Genomic DNA, 27,608 nt, shown 5'->3' with positions numbered 1-27,608 from the left:
ACGAGAAATTCGCTATACAAGCTCAGTTCTGGAACGAATTAAACTCGTATCTAGAGGTTCCACTGTACTTTTAAAGTTCCATGGTTATTATCATTAATCACAGTGGCGAAAAAAAAAAAACAACGTGGGATGCTTTGCATTGCATCACGTTTTTACTGAAAGGAAATAAGCTGCCTTTTGTTTTACTGTTGCATCTTTAACGTATTTCAGGCTGGATTTACACTTCATAGAAGACGAGCATTGGCCAGTCAAATAGGAGCAAACAAGATAATCCACAAGAGCTTGCGAACACTCCAGCCACATGTGACAGGCTATTTCTGTGGAGTTTTCCTGGCCTCTGTCTCTTTCCTTACATCAGTTTGTGAATTCTAAATTCAGTATTAATTATCCAGTCTGACAGACTTAGAGACACTTTCTTAGTTTTCCAGTGTGGTAGAGTACTTCATCTTAATATAATAACTGCAAATTGCATGGTTCATATTAATTCATATTAATAAACCCAAACTTTGTGAGATAAAGAAGGACAGAGCATTTGGTTTAACAGTCTCTTCAGCAGTGCTAATGTTTGTGGTGTGCCATCTGTATGAGCACAGAAGCATTACATTTTGCCTTGCAGGAAGTTAATAAAGCATATTGCTTCGGCATAAGAATTGGTGTGAATGCAAAGATTCCTAGGTTCATACATGGTGGGAAAAAAATGGAATACTTGTTCTTAGTGAATTAGTGATAAAGCAAAAGTTGTTGTAGTAATTTAATGTGTGCCCAAGATCTTGTGTCTCATCACTACTCCTTTGTTGTACCCTGAAGTTTTTGATATGTAGAATTTGAAAGAATGGACAAAGATAGTGAAACATCATTTGCTCTCACTCAACTTTCTTCACAAATTATGTTGAGCCTGCATGAAAGGGCAAAGTAATCAAACTCGTCAAACATTACTGTGCTAAATGACCTGGTGCTAAATGCCCATAAATCAAAATACTGTACACTAAAAAATGCATTACACTTTAAGAACACAGTCACGCTCATGTACTGTTCAAAGAATGAATTGCAACATTCTGGAATGAGAAAACCAGTTATCGCTAGTGTACTTTCATCAAAGGGTGTCGATTTGTTTTAAATAAACTTTGTGAGATAAACAAGGACAGAGCATTTGGTTTAGCAATCTCTGCAGCAGTGCTAACATTTGTGATGTGCCATCTGTGCGAGCATGGAAGCCTTGCAGGAAGTTAATAAAGCCTATTGCTTCGGCATAAGAATTGGTGTGAATGCAAAGATTCCTAGGTTCATACATGGTGGGGAAAAAAAACTGAATACTTGTTCTTAGTGAATTAGAGATACAGCAAAGCCAAAGTTGTTGTAGTAATTTTTGTTTTTCCCACTCACCAATAGCAGATGAAAAGGCACGATAGATAGATCTGTCCATCTTGTGTGTCAGTTTGACATCTGATGCCACCTTCCAGAAACATGTGTTTATAGCATTTGTTCTCTGCTCATCAGGGTGCGATTAGACATCTTTTTTGGGTGTGTTTTCCTGGCTATGGAGAAGGAAAGAGAAGACATTGTTCACATCAGCACCCCCTCTTGTTCTGGTATGGAACTGCTTACCTTACCAGAGCCAGGAAGGTGGTTTGCAGGCATGCATGCATTACAATGGATAGATAGATAGATAGATAGATAGATAGATAGATAGATAGATAGATAGATAGATAGATAGATAGATAGATAGATAGATAGATAGATAGATAGATAGATAGATAGATAGATAGATACTTTATTGCCTTTGGGGAAATGTAATAATTTATTGTCCATAGCATTTTACTCTTTATAAACTATATTTTAATTTTTGTTAATTTTTTTTTAAACATGTGAAAATGTTTGTCCAATCATCCATTGGCCCATCTTTTGAAATTACATAACCAGTGTATCTAGAGTAGGAGAGAATATGCAAACTGAACACGATAAGCCTGGGCTATGATACAAGCTCAGAACTCAGCATCCGTGAATAGTGTTGTGCAGTATATCAGAGCTGAAAACATACCAAAAGCACCAATTTTACAATGGTGCAGTACCAGTATTAAGATAATTGTGGTACCGGAAGTAAATGGTTGTTTTACGAGCATCTTATGCTAAATTGTTTATTAGCAAACTTAAGGAGGGATACAACCGGGCACAGATTTCTAAGTCAACTAGACTCATAGAACCTATATATACTGTATGTTAATGTCATGCAGAATCTAAGGGTCCACTCCTCATAATGATTTGCAGAGGGGTGTGTGTGCGCACATGTGTGTGTGTTTGTGTGGAAGGGTCCGACCAAGCATCTGGGAGTCAGTGGAGTGGGGAGAGATGTCTGTTATTTGCTTTGGTATTGTTATGGTTCTGGTTGTGAGGTTCAAAAGCTAGAATCAGTACAAAAGTCAAAATATTAGTACCAATTCAATGCTATTTGTGAGCCAGAGTGCTAATCACTGTGTCACTGTGCTTCCTTCACTACTGTATATGTTGTTTTTTTCTTAGTGACAATATGAAACTTTGCTGGCTCTTTTCTAGTAATCATTTTCACAAGTGATAATGAAGTTTTGGAGAACCCACCCAAAATTCTTTGTAACAATACCTACAACCCTAGAATTTTGTAAGGGTTAGATTCCCCCCTTGGAGCAATTTTTTTTTTTAAACAAAGCATGAATTCCATGGCTTTTTCGAAGGGCAACCGAAACTTTGCTTGGCTTTCCAAGTTCTTGTTATTTGGACACCAAAGGCTAAAGCACTTTCAAATGTGCATATTCGTCCTTCTCTTGGATGATGCTGTCAGTCTGTTTTCTGCAGTATTAGATTAGGCTCAATTCCTCTGAAGTAGCAAGCTGCTAAAAATAAAACAGTAATTAGGTACAAGGACGTGCAAGCAGTTAATCACAAGATAAGGCTGTTGGAGGTTCTATTTTTAAACATTTAGTTCGTGATGATGAATATATGATGGAGCCGCCACTTACGAGTTTGATGGATTTTACCTTTAAATGTCACCCTGAGAAGCTGCTTTAACTTCTCACTCCTTATCCTTGTTTTTTTTTTTCTCTTTTGTCCACAGTCCATCATCGGCGATTTCTTTTCCCACAGCAAAGCCTCAGACATCACCTGTTCATCTTATTCAGCCAGTGGGCTGGTCCATTCAGCGTGATGTTTACACCTTTGGATCGTTACAGTGACAGAAACCATCAAATCACCAGATATCAGTACTGTGCCCTGAAGGTAAATGGAATTCTGCATACATATCATAATAAAATGTTATGAGAGAAATTAAAACTCAATAAAAAAAATACTTTAATGGATGCATGAATCAGAATGAACCAAGTGCCAGCAAGCACATTTTTGAGTTTAGTCACGAACGCCTGAGGGATTAACAGTATTTTTTAGCAGGGTACGTTCTTTGCAGTGTCACTAAAAAACAGATTTATGGAATTCTTATTAAATCTGCCTTTACAGTCATTTCAGCTATAAAAGCAGGAAGGTATTCCAGAGTTATTTTGGACTTTTGTATTGTATGATGAAACAGTATTATTTTATGTTTCTTTAGAAAGTTGTGCCTCATGGGCAGCTTCCTGCCCTTTGTGTTCTTGGAGTCATGGAGTACATGATCTTCATGGGGCTGCACGATGCTCACCATCTAAAATTACCTTTCACGTACAGCTGAATCCTTTTTTGTTAACTATAGCTCTTCATTGAATACAATTATCCCTCATAAACAGATAGACATTCTTGTGTTATTGAATTACGTTTTTGAAAAGGATGAAGTGCTGAAGCTGAAGGCTAATATCTCTAGTCATCTCATCCGGAGTATGACTGTCCAAGATCTTGTGTCTTATCACTTCTCCTTTGTTTGTTGTACACTGAAGTTTTTCATACAGTATGCAGAATTTGAAAGAATGGACAAGGTTAGTGAAACATCATTTACTCTCACTCATCTTTCTTCACAAATTATGTCGGGCCTGCATGAAAGGGCAAAGTGATCAAACTCGTCAAACATTACAGTGCTAAATGACCTGGGGCTAAATGGCCATAAATCAAAATACACTGATACATGCAGTAGACTTTAAGAACACAGTCACGCTCATGTACTGTTCGAAGAATGAATTGCAACAATCTGGAATGCGAAAACCAGTTATCATTAGTGTACTTTCATCAAAAGGTGTCGATTTATTTTAAATCCTTGGACAAGCTGTACAGGTTACACAATGAGGCATTGCAAGTTGTCAAATGCACACAAACTCCTTAGCTGCCCTTTCACCCAAAACATTCCAGAGGGAACAATGCCTGGTAAGTTCACTTTTTAAACACTTAGTTCATAGCAAGATAAAGGGCACAATTAGTCAGTGGTCAGTGCATTTCATAATGTATCAAATGTCACAGTAATGGCCCATTACTGTGCCACAGACAGATGAGTCATATGAAGACATTTCCAGATGTTATGGACTGTGCCACTCCATAGTGTCCTGACTGCAGGCAAGGACAGATGACTGTCCAATATCTGGTGATATTAGAGTGACTACTACAGAGCAGGGATGACACTTCAGACTCTTCTTTTAGAGAGGTTGTTTCAGGTGATTCACCTGTAATGCTTCTTAAACTTCCAATAGACACATTGTCCACCAAAATAGCAGGAAAGTGAGAGGTAGGTTTCATGCAGATGGATTAAAGCATGGTGACTTGTCAGAGCCCCCTTGCCTGTACATGACCTGACACTACAGCAGCACAAAACCATGTCACACACACAGCTGCTGTGGTCCCAGCTGTCTTGAGAAATGCTGGTGAGCAGGTGCTGTCTTGGTCTGCCTTTTCTTATAACCTGCCGATAGCCAGTGACTTTGTCAGACCCTACTGCAGGAGTGGGATAAATGTGACAACTGCAGATTCTGAGGCTTACTGGTTCAGTGAAACGGGTGTCAAGCAGTGGTGACCGCAATGAGTGGGCAGATGAGAGACCAAAAAGCTGCTGTCATTAATATTTACAGTTGTTAAAGCTTTCCTGAATTAGTTGTTGTGTATTAGACTACTGGAAAATTACGAGCTACCAAAAACTTTATTTTTCATGTACCAATATTGTATTGTAGCCTTTATGTTAGTTAGATAATGTTCTAGTATTTGTCATACATATATTTTTTTTATTTTCCATTGTGCATGTTCTTGAAGCTGACAATCTAAATTCATTCTTTGTTATCTTTTTTCTAAAAATCCTCCTTTCACTTCGCCATTCGGAGTGTGCATGTGGGACAGTTAATTCTGTGTACAGTATGATGAGCCCCATAGCCTCAGAGATCAAGAGCCATAAGTTCACATGCTGGCGTAGTCATTGTCAGTTTGACATTGTGGCCAATAAAGATGAGTTTCATTCAAAAGACCTTTCCAAGGTTAAAATATGCAAACCAGAAAATAAAACTTTAAGACTAAAGAGAATCGATCAATCAGACCAATTATTTTTAGTTAAAGGTCCAACAAGAAGTTACAGCAACTCCTCGCAGCTACGTAATATAGCGTCAGTCAAGAGAATGTTGGATTATGTTGGTTGATGTCATGAAAAGATGTGCTGGAAATATCAAGTAAAAAAAAAATCAAAAAGCCAAATAATGAATTAATGTTTCAAACATTCTGAAAATAGAGCTCATATAATTGTCTTTTGTTAGTCATTTTCATGAATATGGAAGTTACATTTGGAAAATGTTTGGCTAAACATAATTTGCATGTAGATTCACATTCAATGATAAATTCACCAACTTAATTGAGAGCTAAAAAAAAAATAAATGTATGTGTTAAACTATTGAAACCTGCCCTTTATTTACCATATTTTAGAGAACTTGTTCACCTTATTGCCATAATAAGATTATTTGCATGAAATTTGATTTTCATAGAAATAAAACATCAGTATCAATTTATAAAATAAATCAGAATGTTCTTACTAATGTTATTAGAAAAATGAAAAATTTGATTTTTTTTTATCATTATATGCTAATTGTGCGCATTCCTTAAATTTGGAATCACTTATAAATGATTCCTAAGGAGGCATTTTGTGTTCTGCTTCATATTAAGTAATGGAAATATATAACCAAAGTAAAATTGGAAGACGATTGTGATAAAAGTAATGTTTGTGGTTACAGTAAATAGATATGTTGGTAACACTTTAGTTTAGGTACTGAAAAAATGCATCTATTACTCATTTACCTTTATGTAACAAGACTTCTTTGGGCCATCATAACACTTATAAAGCGTCAGTAAAGTGTTTGTTCATCTCTGCAATGTGACCTACTAACAAAACTCCACTTTGGAGTGATCTCGGGGGGCTTAACTGAGACACATTTCTCTTGATATTACATGTTTACTGTCAGTCCTGTGAATCCTTCATATTAACATATAAGTTTGCCAGCCTGCCAATATGCCAAACAGCACAGAGATGAATAACCCATCTACTTTTGTTTTATAAGTGTTTTGAGGACCAAAAGAAGCCTTTGTTAAGGTCTTGTTACATAAGAGGAAATGAGTAATCGATGCATTTCTGTAGTACCTAAACTAAAGTGTTACTGTTATGTTAAAAGTTCATTTTGTCAGAGCTACTGTGTAAAATATCATGGACACAGTTACTAGTGTCATACTGTATGATGCTCTATGCCAACCTAGACCCCCTGAATCTCCAGTATTGTAATGGAGATAGCAGTGATCCGTGAAGGTACCATGTTTTTGCCATTTGTGCTTATTTATAAATTGTCTTTGTAGGCGATGTCAGCTGTACTCTGCTGTGGACCTGTTTTTGACAATGTTGGGCTCTCCCCTGATGGATACCTTTACAAGTGGCTGGACAATATTCTCGCATGCCAGGATTTACGTGTACGTACCTTCTAGTACTTTCATTGTTCACATGGTATATTGCATCAAATGGTTGCTTTGCTTTTAAAGATGATGTAATTTGTATCATCTAAACCCAGATGTTGTGATTATACCCCTAAGATAAAGGCCAGAACAACCAAAAACATTTCAGCCATGCTTGAAACCTATTACTTTTTAATTTTATTAAATAAACATGTTTCAATCAAACTTCAGCGCTATCAGCGAATGTTTCCAACCTCCTCTTGTAGCTCAAGTTCACACAAGGAATGCCTTAATCAGCTTTAACAGGCCCCATTTTTTGACAGCTCCCCAGCACTGACTCCCAGAGAAGACAAAAAATGAAAACCCTTATATAAGAAAAATAAATGGAAGAAATCTTAGGAAAGGCAATTCAGAGAGAGACCCCATTACAGATAGAATGGGCATGTAGTGTGTGTCAAAAAATGGGGTAATACATCACATAAATTGAACACAAGTAATCCCCTTCAGAGTGCTAAATGGCCAATCTTATCATGTCCACCTCATTAATATGATACAGAAGTACAAACTTCTTTGCTCTTGCATAGCTATCCTCACCAAGTGTAAGTGTGACAACTCTCAAGGCAAAATGCAAGAATAGATGATAGCACTCACTAAATACTAAACTATCACATATGAGGATTTGTTGAATTACATAAAAAAAAGAAGTGAAAAACAACAGTATCTGTCCATCAGCTCATTGTAGAAACATAGCCATATTATAGAAGAGGAGTCAGAGCCAAGCCAGACACAGGCAGAGTCCTGAAGACATCGGCCAACAAACCGCCTCCCCCCATTGGACATTCCACAGCCGAGTCACAAAGCCATCAATCTGACGAAAGGACCCTTCAGCCTGATGATTCCAGTGCTCCTTTATCTGAGCTGACTTTTCTATAGACAGGCAAACAACTTGAGGGTAGAGCAGTGGCACCAAGTGCCAAATGAGGATACCGAGACGAGAAACAGAACAGAGGAGGGTTATTAACAGTTTATAAATACTAAATATTACTTATATTTTAGTATTACTGACTAACAACAGAGATGCCTCTACTCAGGGTGTGCTGAATTGGAGTAGCGAGTCTTCATCTTGGATTGAAAAACTGAGATGGAAGGAGCACCTCTAATATTAGCAGGCAGATCATTCCACAGCTTCAGGGCCTTGTGACAACACATTTGTTAAATCTCTGCTGTGTTCTATAAAATGTGACGAGGCATCCCAACAGTCCTATTCAAACATTACAACTCAGGTTCACTTCCCAGCTTAGCCTCTGACTCGTTTGGATGTTCTCTCTGTGACTAAGGTGACTGCAGGTTCCTTCTTAGAACCCAAGGACGTGCCATTTAGGTCCACCAGTGACTATAAATTGACTCAGGGTGGGTGATGCCTGAGACAGCCTGGCATTTCATTCATTTATGTTTGCTTTTTCTGGGAGGTGTCCTAGGTGGCTGTGATCCTGTAATGAGTACTACAGGTGGCTAATCATTTTAGTGGTTTATTTACATTTATTATTGTGAAACATTTCCCATTAGCTGGTGAGTTACATATTATTGTGTTTTTTTTGTTATTTTTTTATATTTGCTGTTATGAATGAAAGAATATTAAATGAAAACAAATTAATTAAACTATATTACATTTCTGACTTTATTGTCATATACAGTAGACACCATACATTTTATTTACCATACACACAATGCAACAGAGCGCCTCCTGTGGGCCATCAGCTCAATGGAAACAAGAAGCACAGAGCTCTAGCCATCCGTTGCTGCATTTTTCAAATGTGCATTTCAGTACATAATGGGTGGGTGTTTATTTAATGTCTTAGTTGCACCAGTCTGTTAACATTTGTATCTTTCTTATTTATTTCTTGCTGTGTTTTTTGTTATACCTACAGCTCACTTTGGCTTAGCTCATGAAGCTGGCCTTTTTGGCATACTGCTCCTTTTTAGCTTAAAAACACAATAACTGACAGAATAAGTTAATTATAATGTCTTGGTGAGGCATATCAGACGGTGAGAGAAGTCTTTTGAAAGATCCAGACATCTGATAAATATTAAAGAAATGATTTAACTCCATGTCACAAAAACAAACAGGCAAACAACAGTCAGCTAGAAAAATGGAATTTTCAAAAATTCTTCAAATATTTTCATGTTGCCCAGCTGTAATGTGAATTTCGTAAGTCCCCGAGTTGTTTTGAAATGTTGCCATTAAGCACTTCATTGGGTGAGTAATAAGCCAACTGATGGCATTCATTTTTTTATTTATTTTTTTTTAGTTTTAGAAATGCCATTCACTCTCAGATTCAAATCCAGGCCTTGCACTGTCTGCATTCTCCCCATGTTTGTGTGGATTTTTCTCCAGATCCTCAGGTTGACTTTCCCATCTCAGGGTTCTCTCTAAATTGGCCCAATGTGTGAGTCTGAGTATCCCTGCTCTGGACTGGCACTCCCTTCAGGTTTAGTGTTCTCTGTGAAATGATGCCAAGGTAGGCTTTAGCCCTCCCAACACTGAAATGGAAAACAGGCAAATGTCATTCCTATACTATTTTTGAGATGGTCTTTGTGATGTTTTTATTAGAATGCCTTTAATGTATTTGAATTTATCCCTAATCCTCCTACAGGTACACCTGCTGGGTTGTGAAGTAGTGATCTTGCTTTTAGAACTGAATCCTGATCAAGTGAACTTATTCAATTGGGCAGTGGATCGCTGCTTTACTGGATCTTATCAGCTTGCTTCTGGCTGCTTCAAAGCTATTGCTACTGTATGTGGGAGCAGGTAAGAGATTTAAGAGTATGTCTGCAGAGTACATGTTTAATTATTTAAAGTTAAAAAGTTGCTACATGGCTGCACTTATTTTAAAGTAAGGATGAAAGCATGAAACACTGTTGTCTGACCATTCCTGAGCTCTTTGATTCCCAGCCATGCAGTCTGCATGTTCTCCCTGTGTCTGTATGCATTTTTTTTTTTTTTTGGATAATCTGGTTTTCCTAATGCATCTGTGTAAGTAGATTGGCCCCAAATGAGTGATTTGGGGTGTTAATTACACTATTTGGCCCTGTATGAGTGATGCTAATGTCCACAAGCTTTAACTTTAATAAGTATGGATGGATGAATGGATAATGTCAGGCCGTGTGAGTGGTGGTCCTTACATTCATGATCACTGGTGCATGTCCCACAGTTCTGTAAATGACAAAAGCAGATTTAAAAAAACATGTAAGAATAAGTGGCAAATAGAAATAATTCATACTGCTAAATGTGTTTGAATGAATAATGAAAAATAGTTAACACATAATGAGCCTTTGCCCAATCCTGTAATACCTTGCTGCCATATCCCAGCATGTCTTACTGTAACTCTTACATACTAAGTCATCTTTTTACTGGATCAGTTTCCCTCCTGATTAGATTAGATTAGATTAGATACACTTTGTTAATGGGAAATTCACATACAGAAACACGAATGTAAAAAACAAAGATACAGATTCACAGGACAAATAATATAGCGAATCAATCAATCAAACAATTGATAAATAAATTAAAAATTAAACTTAACAAGCACAATGGGTGGAAGCATTGAATTGTCTGATAGCAGTGGGCAGAAAAGACCCCCAGAGGCGTTTCTTAGCACACCGTGGTGGAATAAGCCTGTGGCTAAAAGTCTCCATGAGAGTGCCTCCTGGAGGGAATGAAGGGGATTTTTAATGACAGCATCCAATTTTGTCATTTTCTTCTTTTCCACAACGGCTTTCAGTGTGCCCAAGGTTCACCCTAAAATAAAGCAGTCTTTCCTGGTATGTTTGTTCAGCTTTTGAGCTCAAGTTGCTTCCCCAGGAGACTGCAGTGTAGAACACCACATTGGCTACTCTGGACTGGTTGAACATTTCCAGCAGCTTACTCCATACATCAAAAGACCTGAGTCTCCTTAGGTAGTCCAGTCTGCACTGGCCCTTCTTCTACAGCGCCACTGTGTTGTCAGGCCAGTCCAATTTGTTGTTTATGAATCCTCAGGTCCTTGTAGCTCTGCAGCATTTCCACATCATCCCCCTTAATGGTGACTGGTCTCACCAGAGATCCACCATGTTGCAGGTTGTTGACCTGGTGTGGATTATTATTTTAACTTTATAATCTCCTCCACCTAGTCATCCACATTTTCTAGTTGCTTTCTCCTGGGCACAGAAAAGACACACAGAGTTTATCCCAGCAGCTGTGGGTACAGCCCTGGACAAAATTTCAGCTTGTTTGTGGATTTAAAAAAATGCATTGTTTGAACTGAAAGATTCTTGAAGAATGTGAATTCGTTATTTTTTCATATGACAAAAGTTCTAATTTTTTGTTGATAGGAAATACCTTGACTAGGCTTATGTTACCACGAAAACCCTTAAACTAAAACAGTTTCTTGTTTATTAAAGTTTGCAGTTTACACTTTAATAAAGATAAGATGTTAACATTCAAAGAAAGACCTGCCTTTGGTTGCAAGTCAATAAAGGCTTTTATGTGTTACTTTTAGTTTAAATTTTTTTCTACTTAATGCACTTTTTATCTTTCTTTCCAGGAACTATCCATGTGATATAGTGACATTGTTGAACTTGGTCCTTTTTAAGTCATCAGACACCAGCAGAGAAATCTATGAAATCTCGATGCAGCTGATGCAGGTATGAGGAAATAACATTTCATTTCAAATTGTGTAGAACTGACAGGCTAAAGTATCACTTTGCAAAAGCAAAATCTTAATACAAATGGATCAAAACAACAATACCTAATTGTTTAACTGTAGTATTGACACTGATGCCTCATGGGACCTGAGTTAGAGTCCCAGATGAAGCATTGTCTGTGTGAAATGTGCAAATTCTCTTTGTGTTCTTGTGGGTTTCTCCTTCTTCTATAGTTAGCAGCAGCAGTAGTAGTAGTAGTGGCATCATCGCAAGTACAGAATACAGTGACATTTTTAAGTACATGTCCAACCAATATGCAACATATTTGCCATTCTCTGACACCATGATAAACAAGAATGTAATAAATGACATAACTCCATTTTAATTACTGTAATAGAATACAGAAATCGGTGTGTTTTGTGTTGTTTGGCATCTCTGAACTAAGTGGGGGTGTATGTAAGTGGTCCCTGTAATGAACTGATGGCCTATGCAGGACTTGAAGGAGAGGCCCTGGTACACTGAATAGGGGTATGAGAAGGTTTTTTTTATGTTGTGTACCTCCAATTTCCTTCATTATCTCAAACATGTGTATGTTAGGCTAATTGGAGACTATAAATATATTAAAGTGAGTGTGCATAATGTTGACTTGGGTTCCATGCAGAGTTGATTCCATAGTTTAAAATGTCATTGGTCCCTGTGTGATGCGGACACCTGTTGTCCTCTTAAAAACACTCACAGACACTGAACTTTAGTACATAATGAATTACATACACTCATTGGGCAAATCATTAGGAGCACCTGTACACCTGCTTATCCATGGAGTTAGGTTACAGGAGCACATTGAATAAAATCATGTAGGTACACATCAGGAGCTTCAGTTAATGTTCACATCAAACACCAGAATGGGGAAAAAATGCAGTCTGTCATTTCAACTGTGGCAGGATTGTTGGTACCAGACAGGCTGGTCTGAGTATTTCTGCAGCTGTTGATCTCCTGGGATTTTCATGCCAAACGGTTTCTAGAATTTACTCAGCTGAATGGTGCGAAAAGCAAGCAAAACATCCAACACGTGTCAGGTCTGTAGACAGAAACACCTTGTTGATGAGAGAGGTCAGAGGAGAATGGCCAGACTGGTTTGAGCTGGCAGAAAAGCAACAACAACTCAGATAACTACTCTATGCAACTGTGGTGAGCACAAAAGCATCTCAGAATGCATAACATGTCAAACTTTGAGGTGAATGGGCTGCAACAGTAGAATATCACATCAGATTCCACTTCTGTCAACCAAGAATGAGAGGCAGAGACTGCAGTGGGCACAGGCTCACCAAAACTACACATTGAAGCCTGGTCTTATCTCGAATTCTACTGAGGCACACAGATGATAGGGTCAGCATTTGGCAAAAAACAGCTTGAATCCAAGTACCCAACCTGCCTTCGTCAAACGTCCAGGCTGGTGGTGGTGGTGGTGGTGGAGGTGTAATGGCATGGGGAATGTTTTCTTGGCACACTTTGGGCCCATTGATACCAATCAATAATCACTTGAATTTCAATGCCAATTTGAGTATTATTGCTGACCATGTGGCCACAATTTACCTATCTTCTAATCACTACTTCCAACATGATAATACACCATTTCACAAAGCAAAAGTTGTCACAAACTGGTTTCATGAAAGTAACAACGAGTTCGGTTTTCTTCAGTGGCCAACCCAGTCACTGGATCTGAATCCAACCGGACACGTTTCAGATGTGGTAGGGCAGGAGATTCACAGCATGAATATGTTGCTGACAAACCAGCAGAAATGTTGTGATGCAAACATGGATTAGAATCACAAAGGGATGTTTCCATCATTTTATGGAATCCATGGCACAAAGAACTGAGGCTGCTTTGAGAGCAAAAGAAGGTCCTACCAAGTATCAGTAGAGTGTTCCTAATAATTTGCTCAGTGAGTGCACCTTATAGTTATAGGAGGTGTTTTGAGAAAAACTACTCTTAATGTAATTAGGCTTAGGTATAGTCACCATTTCATTGTTTTTATTATAGTAATAATTCATGAAACACTAGTTTTGTTACCTCTTTTTCCTAAATTGTAATTATGGCAAGTCTGAATGACTCCCTGATGTTACTCAAGGTGCTCAGACCAGTATGTACATCATTTGGCTTTGTTCTTTTACACAAAGACAAATTAATTGAACAGGGATATCTGATTTCAGGAAAATGTGTTCTTTTTTTATTGTTGTATAAAACATTTTCTTCTTTTTAGATTCTAGAAACAAAGCTGTTTATATATTCCAAAAAAATTATGGAGCAGAAACCAGGCAGTGTTCTTTATGGAACACATGGGCCCCTGCCACCCCTTTACAGCGTGTCTTTGTCACAGCTTTCCAGTGAGTTGGCTAGGATGTATCCAGAACTCACACTTCCATTGTTCTCAGGTGAATATTTCTTTATGATATAATCTTGGGCTAACTGTATAACAAATGTACATGTTTTACTTGAAGCTACATTCAACCAAATGAAAAAATGAAGTTTTTATGGCAATAACATTCTTAAAATGTTCAGAATTCAATATACTGAAATTGACTTGAGGAATAAGTAGTTGCGTTGGTTTCTATTCTGTTATGTATATATAGCGTTACATGCTGTCAGAAATCTATGACTGGCCCCAGTTATTTTTAGAAAAACTTTAAAATAGACTATCTAAGGAATTACTTCACTCCTCTATTGCCAGTTTTTCAGCCTGAGTGCCTGCCTATACAAACCACCTTCTAATGAGCATGGACAACTGTGCTGGTATTGTGAATGGTGTTCTCTGTAAGGGTTTGTGTACAGAATGAATAATGCAGTTAACATATAACTGAGCTATTTAATGTTTTTAGCAATACGTATTTTCAGATGACTGTTAAAGGGATACTCCACCTGCCTCCTGTAGTTTGTCATGGTAGCCGAGAAAATGCTTTAATCCCATGTTTACAGGCAGATTGGAGATAAATTTTTGATGAAATAAACATCTGTGCTGTTTTCCAATGTTGGACAACAGTGAACAATATCAAAACATCCATGAAAAAATCTCACAATACTTGGGTTGCATAATCCACATGTGAAGTCATCTAGTTGTTTGCTCACAACATCCCAAACACCTGCATTTTAACTATAATATTCTTAAATAAGCCACTTTCTGAAAGTGCTTTCATGAAATAAACGTGATGCCCTCAGACACCAACAAGCATTTGAACTGAAAGCCTACTTTCTGACATTACATTATGTGCATAGCGGTGAACAACTGGAAATATTTAGTGGAGGTCTATGAATCTGCACATGTGAATTGACCTTCTGCTTATTGAGTCATCTCAGATATGGACAAGTCCAAACCAGATTCTTTTCCTGATAATGTTTTCACCCACTTTTATTTTACTTTTAGTCTTTAGTTACACTCGCCTCTCAGTGAACTTTGCATTGTTGCTGCCACGTAAAATGCAGTGTTAGCCAATGAATTAGTTGTTACTGTGTTGGACTTATAACCAATGAGATGGGTAGGCAGGTCTTCAATTCAAATGCTCATTTGTGTCTGAGCTAACTGTTTATTGTTGTGACTGTACAAGTCCAAAAGTGACTTATTTAACAATATTTTGGTAAAGATACATGTGTTGAAACATTATGAGCAACCACTGGATGACTTCACATGTGGATTATCCAACACGGGTAGATTTTTCATGGATTTTTTGATACTATTTGCTGTTGTCCTATGTTGGTCATCATAGACTTGTATCATATCAGAAAGTTCTGACCTTAGTTTTATGAAAACATGAAATAAGAAATGTTTTTCAGCCATCACTACAAACTACACGGGGCAATTAATGTATAAAAATATCATTTTTGGGAGGAGTATTCCTTTAAACGTTTGCTAGTATAACTTCCTTTTCACCATTTTATGTCTTATCTTTCAGAGGTCAGCCAAAGATTTCCTACTACACATCCAAATGGGCGCCAGATCATGCTGACCTACCTGCTGCCCTGGCTTCACAACATTGAGCTGCTCGACACTGGACTGCTCCCCCCAGCATCCAGCCCCAGCACACCAGAGGATGAGCAGAAAGGACGGCAAGAGAGTGTGGGCTATAGCAACCCACTTAAGGGAACGGGCTGGGGCTCTCTGCAGGCCACATCGCTTGTTCTGAATAACCTGATGTTTATGACAGCCAAGGTAGGAGACGGTGCCTCTGAGATTCTTCATAAAGTCTTGTCACCTACATCTCAAATAAACTTCCATCCTTAGTTCTCAGCTTTCATAAAATCAAACGAGCTTTATGCGCCACTGCTTGGCTTGCTTGTACATGATTAATTCAGCTCTGTTTTGGATCCAGTTTGTCATTTTTACTGTAAAAATTTTAGAGGTCAGCCTGGGGTATGTCCAAGATGTTGTGTCGGTACATTGTTGCGTGCTAACTTTTGCTCTTAATTGCTTAATGTTTAACGTTTACTGTACTCGTTTGCATTGACAGGACATTAACCTTTCCTTGGGTTTTGTGTAGGCAATATGGCCTAATGGTTGAGTTGTTGAACTGTAAACAACCAGGATGCCAGTTCAGTCCCAGTTCTGAGGCACTGTAATTGCATAAACACTTTTTATTATGGCACCTTTGATATAAAAAAATACCACCCCAACAGTTATACTGTATGACACAATGTGTGCCCATCTTGTGAATATAAGTTTACTGCATGACAGGAGCATTAGACTGTAGACTGTACCCTAGTGAGGAAGACTGCAGTTTGGTGGTCAGGGGTGTGCTCTGTAGACACAGCTGAGTGTTACCTCCTTTGCTGCCTCAACTTGGATTGTGAGAAAGTTACTGCTGTATAGCCTAGTGGTTATAATGCTGAGTTTAAATTAAAAGACTCCATGGTATCATTACTGAGAACCCGAGCAAGTCACTTAACTTGCCTGTGCTCTGACTATGAAAGAATACCTTGTGTATCAACACATTTACTATAGATGAGTCCAATAAAGTCAGTTTACTAGACTTTATTTATTTATTCATTGTATCTGATTTGTGCACTTACCGTATATACTCACATATAAGTAGGGTCTTAAAACCCAAAAAATCGATCATAAAATCAGACCTCAACTTATACTCCTGTTCAAAAATGCGACGCTTAATTTTTTTTTTTTTTTTTTTTTTTTTTTACATCTTCTTGCCTCCTCCAATCTCACCCCAGTTTTTCAGGCGCATCAAAGTTTGTTGCAGCAGTGCAGTTACCAAAAATACAAATCAGTGCAAACGTCACTTCGGTATAGTTTGTGTATTACTGTGTGGTCACATAGGCACAATACATAGAAAAATAAAGGCAGTGTGCTCCATGGTTACTCTCTCAGGTGGGCGTTAGCATATCATAATCTCTTGGACCAATAGTGTCAGTTTTCCACATTCGACTTATACGACCACCATTATAAAATACCAGAAATTATACGTTAAAATCAACTCCTGACTTATCCGTGGGAGAACTTATCTGTGAGTATATACGGTATATGTAATTTAAAAACTTCAACATCTATAAATGTATAATGCAAAGCTGACTAACTAGTGTATTTCACTCATTCACTCACTCATCAACAAAAACACTTTCCCATTTAGTTAAAAAGCTGACATTTGGCAGGATGGTACATCTGTCTAGGCCAGATGGTATTCATTAAGAAAGGACATTTCATTATTTTCAATATTTAGGGGTAAACCACAGTAGGAAAAACTAAATACCCCAAAATCTCAAAAATGCCTTGACAGATTTGATTGAAATTTGGTGACATTGTAGAAAAAAAGAATTATTAGCCTATATATATATATATATATATATATATATATATATAAATAAATTTCTTGATAGTTGTGATAAGCAGAACAGCACCACTGTGCAAGTTGGAGCTATAATCACACAAAGAAATGGGACTGGCAGCAAGTGAAAAGAGCAGTTGCCCTACAGAGGAAAAAAAGATGACATGATGAGCTGAATAAAAAATGAGATAGAAAAAGAAAAGTTAGGCAAATCTCTGTTCTGTCAGCTTCTTCTTGCTCCTCACAATGCAGTATAAAATAAATTAGACTTTAAGCCAGATTGGATTGTCAAGTGTTCTTATAGGAATAAACATATAAAAATTGAGGGGATAGGGGTGCCAACTTGGTGGTAAAATACATGAATAGGGTGACCTGGGCTGTCTCCTTCAAGATAGACCGCGATTTACCACTATCCTTTGCTTCACAAAGCAGAAACTGGGAACGGCCAATACAGCACACCAGCCCACTTCAAGCCCAGGGTACATGAGAAGCTGGGAGCAACCGCATGTCAAAGGTGTCCCTCACGGACAGAACATAGAGTAGGAGGGCAATGTACATATTTCACGATTTCAGTTCTCGTCACCTGTTGTCATCTGTACAATGCTTAAAACATGGAGTTCATTCCATGAGACACGTGCATATGCAACCTGTAAATGTCAGTGCTATATGTAATAAGTTAAAGGAAAGCAGAATTCAGGGCATATTGCTTTTCATCTAAACCCTCCAAAACTTTGTAATGGTGCAAGATTAGAGATCAAAGTGTTGCATTCAAATATGACTAAACTACCACTTATGTAGGATCTGCTTCAGAGTGAAATTATATTTATCCCCAAAATTCCCATTATTCCTACTAATTACCTGTTATAATTCAAAATAATGCAGTTTCCTCTAAAATCATTTTTTGCAGTGACCATCAACAAATGTCAAGTCACTAAAAAAAGCAAGAATTGATCTATGGTAGGAATGGTCTACTTGTAAGTAGCATGTTCAAGAGCGGCAGAGCGGTGGCGCAGTTAAAGATACCAGGGTGCATGTGTCAGGTTCTCCCTGTGTGGTGTTTGCATTGTCAGTATGGATGTCCTTCAGGTACTCCAGGTGGATATGCTGATTAGATGAATTGGTGATGCTAAATCGTGTTTGTGTGTGTGTGTGTGTGTTTGTGTGTGTGTGTTTGTATGTGTGTGTTCACCTTGCGGTGGGCTGGCACCCTGTCCAGGTATTGTTCCTGACTTGCACCCTATGCTTGTTGTGTTAGGTCCCAGTTACCCCACAATCCTGCTCACTGGGGTTAGAAAATGGTATGGTATGTTCAAGAGTAAGGAGCTCCAGTGAAATAATAATATTAGCCCCTGGGTGAGGAAAAGAAATACATATTGTATCCAGAATAGTACTCCTTTACTTACATAATACTTTGGGTACATTTGATTAAGCAATCAGCACAATAACCCAGATCTGTTGTCTTAGGAAATATGCCCAGGTGATATAGCTAGTTGTGTGTAAAATTAGTGAATAAACTGCGTATTTGCTGTAAATATCTTTCACAGGCCATCTCTGGTGTATAGACAGTGTTTTAACATATTATGGCTCCAGAACACGAAGCCTAATCCTTACCGAGGGTACTGTATCTGTAGCACAGTAACTAGATTTGCCACATTAATCAAATGGGAATCTGCTTAGCCCTTGATATTGACATGTGGGAGTTGTAAGCAGGCAAAAGCCTCTATCAAATACTTAGTGTTTTAGACATGATATTTTCTGTGGGGTCTTGTAAATAGGAGGAGTGTTTGATCACAGGATGAAGAGGGCAGTCTCACTGGGGAAATGTCAGGTGAACAAGAGAATCAGTAAGCTTTACAGCTAAAAAAAAGACAGAAGACTTTGGAGTTGGATTGTTGTGTTTGTGAGATTTATTTACTGTATTTGGATAAAAGAATGCATAGTTTAATACCAATTTGTAATAATAAAAAGTGAATAATCTGAATGTATGCTGGTGGATATATGCTGTGTGAGGTGGCTTCTTTGTGCACCTGGTGCTCCTGGGATAAGCTTCAGCCTCCCACTTTCCAAAGCACAGCTAGTACATGGATGGATTCATAAATGCCATTGACTACACTTTAGACCTGAGCTGTTAAGAGTAAGCTATAAATGTTAGAACACGATCCATCTGCCTGTGTTATAGTGTCTTTCCTTAGAAATATATAAATAGTGTTTTAACGTGTAATTAATTTAGACCAGTTAGTAGAGGTCAATTGGGCATTGAAGAGTTTTTCTGTTGATCAATGCCAAAAAAGCCACTGGGATTCAATGTTGCATAACAATAAAATGGGAAAACGTCCCAGGGGTGAATATATAGGTGCTGTATCTACAGTATAATGGAAAACCCAGCCACAGGGGATGCACAAAACCAGTGAGTTTCTTCGTGCCGGTCCCAAGCCTGGATAAATGGGGAGGGTTACGTCAGGAAGGGCATCCGGTGTAAAATTTTGCCAAATCAATATGCGGACAACAATAAAAAGGAAGACTGCAAGGTCGAAAAAGGAAGACTGCAATGTTGAGTTTAGGGAGAAGGTCAGAAAGGGACTGAGTGGTAGTGAAGAGTTACCAGACAGTTAGGAAACTACAGCAGATGTAGTAAGGGTGACAGCAAGAAGGGTGCTTGGCGTGACATCTGGACAGAGGAAGGAGGAAAAGGAAACCTGGTGGTGGAATGGGGAAGTGCAGGAGAGTATACAGATGAAGAGGATGGAGAAGAAGAAGTGGGATAGTCAGAGAGATGCATAAAGTAGAAGAGTACAAAGAGAAAAAGCGCAAGGTGAAGAGAGAGGTGGCGAAGGCTAAAGAAAAGGCATATGATGAGTTGTATGAGAGGCTGGACACTAAGGAGGGTGAGAAGGACCTGTACCGATTGGCTAGACAGAGGGACCGAGCTGGGAAAGATGTGCAGCAGGTTAGAGTAATAAAGGATAAAGATGGAAACGTACTCACAAGTGAGGAGAGTGTATTGAGCAGATGGAAAGAGTACTTTGAGAGGCTGATGAAAGAAGAGACCGAGAGAGAGAAGAGGTTGGATGATGTGGAGATAGTGAATCAGGAAGTGCAACAGATTAGCAATGAGGAAGTAAGGACAACTATGAAGAGGATGAAAAATGGAAAAGCCGTTGGTCCAGATGACATACCTGTGGAAGCACAGAGGTGTTTAGGAGAGATGGCAGTGGAGTTTTTAACCAGATTGTTTAATGGAATCTTGGAAAGTGAGGGGATGCCTGAGGAGTGGAGAAGAAGTGTACTGGTGCCAATATTTAAGAATAAGGGGGATGTGCAGAACTATAGTAACTACAGGGGGATAAAATTGATGAGCCAAACCATTAGTTTATGGGAAAGAGTAGTGGAAGCTAGGTTAAGAAGTGAGGTGATGACTAGTGAACAGCAGTATGGTTTCATGCCAGGAAAGAGCACCATAGATGCGATGTTTGCTCTGAGGGTGTTGATGGAGAAGTATAGAGAATGCCAGAAGGAGTTGCATTGCGTCTTTGTGGACCTGGAAAAAGTATATGACAGGGTGCCTCGAGAGGAGCTGTGGTATTGTATGAGGAAGTCGGGAGTGGCAGAGAAGTACGTAAGAGTTGTACAGGATATGTACGAGGAAAGTGTGACAGTGGTGAGATCTGCAGTAGGAGTGACGGATGAATTCAAGGTGGAAGTGGGATTAAATCAGGGATCAGCTCTGAGACCTTTCTTATTTGCAATGGTGATGGACAGGTTGACAGACGAGATTAGAGAGGAGTCCCCATGGACTATGATGTTTGCTGATGACATTGTGATCTGTAGCGAGAGTAGGGAGCAGGTTGAGGAGACCCTGGAGAGGTGGAGATATGCTCTAGAGAGGAGAGGAATGAAGGTCAGTAGGAACAAGACAGAATACATGTGTGTAAATGAGAGGGAGGTCAGTGGAATGGTGAGGATGCAGGGAGTAGAGTTGGCAAAGGTGGATAAGTTTAAATACTTGGGATCAACAGTACAGAGTAATGGGGATTGTGGAAAAGAGGTGAAAAACAGACTGCAGGCAGGGTGGAGAAGAGTGTCAGGAGTGATTTGTGACAGACGGATATCAGCAAGAGTGAAAGGGAAGGTCTACAGGACGGTAGTGAGACCAGCTATGTTATATGAGTTGGAGACGGTGGCACTGACCAGAAAGCAGGAGACAGAGCTGGAGGTATCAGAGTTAAAGATGCTAAGATTTGCATTGGGTGTGACGAGGATGGACAGGATTAGAAATGAGTACATTAGAGGGTCAGCTCAAGTTGGACGGTTGGGAGACAAAGTCAGAGAGGCGAGATTGCGTTGGCTTGGACATGTGCAGAGGAGAAATGCTGAGTATATTGGGAGAAGGATACTAAGGATAGAGCTGCCAGGCAAGAGAAAAAAGAGGAAGGCCTAAGAGAAGGTTTATGGATGTGGTGAGAGAGGACATGCAGGTGATGGGTGTAACAGAACAAGATGCAGAGGACAGAAAGATATGGAAGAAGATGATCCACTGTGGCAACCCCTAACGGGAGCAGCTGAAAGTACAAGATCTACAGTGTAATGGAAACATACAGGGGATGGGCAAAAAAACAGAAACAAATTTAACTGTAAAGTATTGAAATTATACATCACAACACAAATGTAGCTGAATCAGGTTGATATGTGTCTGACACTTAAGTTTTCAAATTAGTTCCAAAGATTCCCAATACTTGAATTAATAGTGTATCAATCTCAGAAAAGTTAAAATCATTTCATGCATCAAAAAAATAATGATGGCATATGAAGAACATGGACAAATTATTTCAAATGATGACAGACACCCACTACACACAGATCGCTTCAGAAATTCCTTTCTCCCCAGTGCCATATGTCTTTATATCAAAGAATACCAGAAATAATTCCAGAAATACTGTATAGAGGTTTTCTAATGATCACATATGCATTTTAGGTTAAATGTATTTAGGTTAAACTGCTAGACTTACCTTTAACAAAAAAAATCAGTTTTTCAAATGATGTGGACATTTTTCGAATTTCTGTGCAAATTTTAACCTGTCTTGACTCTATTTGTTTGTTGTATTTTGTTTCTGTCTGTTACTAGATGTATTGAGAAGGAAAAGTTCATGTGTTCTTTGTGGTAGAAATCAACATCTTAATTAAAGAACGAAACTTATCCTCTAACAGGACAAATCTGGTAAACCTTTTTGAGTCAGTAATCAGCCAGCAGAAAAGCTGTTCATTATGTCATTTAATTACTCCTCTGCAAATGCCTTAGAGGGAACATTATTCACAAAACGGACTATTACACTTGGTCAGAGAATCAAACGATAGAGGTTCATTGTATAAACTATTGAATTTGCATACAGTGTCAATTAATGCATACAGTTTACTCTGGTTGGTTCATTGGTTTATACCCAAATGACTTGTATAAAATAATAGTCTATTTTATTTTGTATTTGTCATTGTTGTTCATTTGACAGGTTTTTAACATTTATTATTAACCCTTCATGCTATTTCTTTATGGTGAATGTCTTAAACGCATATCAAAATATTTCATCCTAAATGTCTTTATGACCCCCTAAATCTATTTTTTTTCCACATCTTGTGTAAATATGGCTAAATAAAACCTTAAAACTGCATCAGCATAGATAAACATTGACCGGGATAGACAGACATTTCACCGGGTAATTACTAAATACACGAAATGTTCAGCCACACAAATCACCACTGAACTGAATTCACTGAGAGGTATTTCTTGTCGCAGCTGTGGCACAACTTAGTATTCTTTGCCCGGAATGGGAAACAAAAAACTGGAGGTTCAAGCTGAGCAAGGGATTGACTTGTGTCAAGCGTAGCATAAACGTGTTACAGTATGATAGTATCAGGGAGGTGCTAACTTTATGAGGACCTTCCATACCTGCATTTTAACCCTTTGCGGTCATTAGGCCAGAAAACTGGCCTTAGTAAAAAGTGCGCTATAGGTCGTCAGGCCACCGCTGGTGGCCCTGCAAGTTTCTGACCGATTTGCACAGTCGCCTGGTCGAGAAAAGTGGCCTGTGTTATTCCTACGTGCTTGAAAAAATAACTGCTGTAATTATTGGCGTTTTTTCAATAATTAATTACGACTAATGTAGCGTGACGTTGAAAATTAAATACGACTGCAAAGGGTTAAGCATGCACTAAACCGTTCACATTGTGTAGGTAGTATTGATTTGATCAATGAGATGACGTTACAGACTTGAGACTCAAAACCAGAAGCTGTAGCTTATTGTCTTCTCAAGCAAAGTTATAAAGTTAGCAACTGGGCACCAGAAGCTAGATTACTTTACCTGTGTTATGGTGTCTAGATATTCCCTCTGCTTGTCAATATTCTTATTGTACTGATCTTTAAAACCTGTGTAATCTTGTAGGTCAACCCTGTAAGTGTATTTGTGATGACACATACGGCTTGTCCTGTGGAAGCCTGGGAAACTCTCTTACATTATCAATATTTGGTTTTTTAGAGGAGTTGGTGGATTGTCTAGTACTGCTGCCTCACACCTCCACAGTCCTGGGTTCAAGTCCCAGCCTGTTTATTGCTCCACTGCCTGTGCCCCATTCTCCTGTAACTTCTCAAAGACATGCACACTGAGTCCATTAGTGAACTGAGAAACTTGAAATAGCAGTGTGTAGATATGAGTGCAGGTGCCCTGTGATAGACTGGCACCCCCTTACAGGTCTTGCACGCTGATTTTTCCATGTTAGATGGCAACACCTTACAACTGCACTAGAATAATAAAGTTCAGAAAATTAATTAATAATAATCTTGGATAATAAATAATTCAAAATGGTCTTTGTTCTTTTGCTCTCTATGAGAAGTTGTCCATCTTCTGTTGAAGTTGTATTGTGTTTGTAGTATCTTTTGTATTTATCTTGCTTTCTGCTGCTTTTGAAGCTTTCATCTTCAAAGCATTCTTTTGTGTAATATAATTTGCCTTATAAGTCACCTTGGCTGAAGGCATCTCCTAAATAATAATGTTGTAATATATACTTACACAGTGCTAAATAAAGTAAAGATCAACAAATCTAAAAGTAGAAGGCCCGATTTAATATTGGGCTATTGACATGCCAGCTTTTTATTACCTGTTTATGAAAGCTGCTAAATTTCAGGATGTTTTTCAAAAATGTGAATTTGTAGCAAGGACTAATATATACTTAAATTTCTTTTTGATTATATTTGATCTAATTATTATGCTTTTGCAGTATGGTGATGAGATACCAGGACCTGAAATTGAAAATGCTTGGAATGCGCTTGTGAGCAACGACAAATGGAGTAACAACCTCAGGATTACTCTCCAGTTTCTTATTAGCCTGTGTGGAGTTAGTAGCGACACAACGCTCCTGCCTTATGTAAGTAACAGTGCGTCTTTCTCTGAATACTACACATCCCACAAATATGTATGATAACATAAACATGTGGACCTCCAGTTCTGAAATAAAGATGTTTCATATCACTCTGTTCTCGTTCTTGCATTCTATCCTGTATTAAGCACCTTCTGTGATACAACTAGCACTTGGCAGACAGTTATGGAGTTCTTTGTCACAGTCAATGATCAATAAACACAATACTGGACCTAATGGGCCTAATTTTGAATTGCCAGTTAACCTAACATTAACAGAAGCTTTGAAGGAAAACCTATACAGTGGAACCTCGGTTCACGACCATAATTTGTTCCAAAACTCTAGTCGTAAACCGATTTGGTTGTGAACCGAAGCAATTTCCCCCATAGGATTGTATGTAAATACAATTAATCCATTCCAGACGGTACGAACTGTATGTAAATATATTTTTTTAAAGATTTTTAAGCACAAAAATAGTTAATTACACCATAGAATGCACATCGTAATAGTAAACTAAATGTAAAAACATTGAATAACACTGAGAAATCCTTGAACAACAGAGAAAACTTAACGCTGCAAGAGTTTGTGCTATAGCCTTACAACCTGATCGCTGTATAAACACTTTTTTTTAATGAGTTTTAAGCACAGGGGAAAAAAGGAACATTTGAACAAATCCAAACTTTATTTAAAAACCAACCACAAGCACAAGAAAGTAACATTGCAGCAGTTCGCGCTATAGCCTTACAACCCGATCGCAGGGAAAAAAAATGAACATTTGAAAAATCCGTAACTTAATAAACAACCAAGAAAAGTAACATTGCAACAATTCACGCTACGAACCGAAAAATGAACATTTGAAAAATCCGTAATACAAAAACTAACCATAAACCACCAAGAAAACTAACCTTGCATGAGTCGAGTTCTTGCATGAAGTGAGGAGGAACTGGGTGGAGAGGAGGTTACAGTGCTTAGAAGCCATGGTTAACTGCAAAAGCACACAAAATACTGTAGAGCACAAAGAGTTCACAGGTAAAGCAGGCAATCTGACTGAGAACAGTGAACAGGGAGAGGCTGAACACGTGCTTAAATACATAAATCGGCGCGTACGAACCGGAAGGGAAATGAAATAGAGCACAAAGAGTTCACAGCGAAAGCACGCACGTCTGACCGAGAAGAATGCAACACGTGCGGAAATCATCGGCGCGCACAAACCGAAAGGGAAACTGGCTTGTTCGTACCGTGTGTGTGGTCGTGAACCGAGGCAAAAGTTTGGTGAACTTTTTGGTCGTAAACCGATTTGTACGTGTACCAAGACGTTCGTGAACCGAGGTTCCACTGTATAGACATGCAGAGAATGTGCAAACTCCACATTGACATAGGCAACAACAACTTGTGACATTTAAACCCAGCCTTCTGTGTGAGTGAGGCATCAGCACTAATCACAGTGGCACAAAGAAGCGTAGGTTGGTTGAATTGGTGACATCAATCTGCCTCATATGAGTGAGTGAAGGAGCGTGATGTGCTGCTGTTTCCAGTCTTGCACCCAGTGCTACTAAGAAGGGCTGCAACCCCTGACACTAAAGTTCTAATGAATGAATGGATGGATTTTTTTAGCCTTCTGCATGAGTTTGTCTTCTTCGTCTGCATTTTCCTCCATCATCTCAAAGATGCACGTCACAGGCTAACCTGTAACTCTAAAGAGACTTGATATAAGTGCCTGTGTATAATTTATTGAGAAACGTCAAGTCCATACCATTTCAAACTTCATTTAATGTTCCTTCTGCCTAGATTTTCAGAGCAGGTAAATTGCTTTAAAACTGACAATCTTTTACTTCCGTTTATATCATTTTCAGATCAAAAAGGTGGTGATATACCTGTGCCGCAATAACACCATTCAGACGATGGAAGAACTGCTGTTTGAGCTGCAGCAGACTGACCCTGTCAATCCAGTCGTCCTGCACTGTGATAACCCTCCATTCTACAGATTTGCCGCCAGCAGCAAAGCCTCTGCTGCAGCTTCAGGTATGACAAAGCCATTGAGGATTTATTAGCTGATACCTGCCATTCCTTCTGCATCTCTACAAAAGCGGGTCCACAAACTGGCTCAAGCTTGCAAAGAAAAGCATTCTTTTTGAACCTGCCCCAGGCCCAGTCTGCTTACAGCTGTCTTTTTTTTTTTTTTTTTTTTTTTTTTACTTTTTTTAGGAACGACATCAAGCAGCAACACAGTTGTTGCTGGCCAAGATAGCTTCCCAGACACAGATGAAAGCCGTTTAATGAGGGAGTCTGATGAAAGGCAAGTATCATTTGTAATAATATCTCCATTGTTGGTTTTGGAGCACAATGTGCTATTAATAAGAAAATGGATTATATAGCAACTGCTTGAGCAGGCTAAATCCACAAACATGTCATAAGGGCACTGCACTTTTAGGCAAATAAAATGGGATTAAGTTGATACACCTGAAACCATTGCCAGTACAAACTGGATTGGTAAGTGAAATTTTTTTTTATCTGTGTAGCTTGTCCGCAATGCGTTACTTTGTGATTTCACCAAGCATCCATTTGTCTGTTTCCTGAATCCACCTGTGGCCACAGAGAGTCAAAGCATATCCCAGTAGTGTGGGACACAATGCAGGAAGCAAACCTGGAGGGGGATTACAGTGTATCTGGAAAGTATTCACAGCGCATCACTTTTTCCACATTTTGTTATGTTACAGCCTTATTCCAAAATGGATTAAATTCATTTTTTTCCTCAGAATTCTACACACAACACCCCATAATGACAACGTGAAAAAAGTTTACTTGAGATTTTTGCAAATTTATTAAAAATAAAAAAATTGAGAAAA

At 38.6% G+C, this 27,608-nt stretch overlaps 1 protein-coding gene across 9 annotated transcripts in view; it reads left to right on the top strand.

Moving 5' to 3' along the window:
* Positions 1-27,608, top strand: part of LOC114649938 (protein furry homolog) — a 471,909-nt gene that overhangs the window by 359,540 nt on the left and 84,761 nt on the right. For all 9 annotated transcript variants that reach the window (XM_051927180.1, XM_051927178.1, XM_051927177.1 and 6 more), the window contains 9 exons: positions 3,086-3,246; positions 6,760-6,870; positions 9,507-9,661; positions 11,436-11,535; positions 13,797-13,968; positions 15,481-15,737; positions 24,625-24,771; positions 26,616-26,784; positions 26,968-27,058. In XM_051927180.1, the coding sequence (XP_051783140.1) occupies positions 3,086-3,246; positions 6,760-6,870; positions 9,507-9,661; positions 11,436-11,535; positions 13,797-13,968; positions 15,481-15,737; positions 24,625-24,771; positions 26,616-26,784; positions 26,968-27,058 (1,363 nt within the window). The remainder of the gene's footprint in view (positions 1-3,085; positions 3,247-6,759; positions 6,871-9,506; positions 9,662-11,435; positions 11,536-13,796; positions 13,969-15,480; positions 15,738-24,624; positions 24,772-26,615; positions 26,785-26,967; positions 27,059-27,608) is intronic.

Source organism: Erpetoichthys calabaricus, chromosome 4, assembly GCF_900747795.2.
Source record: "Erpetoichthys calabaricus chromosome 4, fErpCal1.3, whole genome shotgun sequence".
Taxonomy (NCBI): Eukaryota; Metazoa; Chordata; class Cladistia; order Polypteriformes; family Polypteridae; genus Erpetoichthys; species Erpetoichthys calabaricus.
Note: the sequence above shows the minus strand (reverse complement) of the source record. Positions and strands in the feature narration are given on the sequence as shown.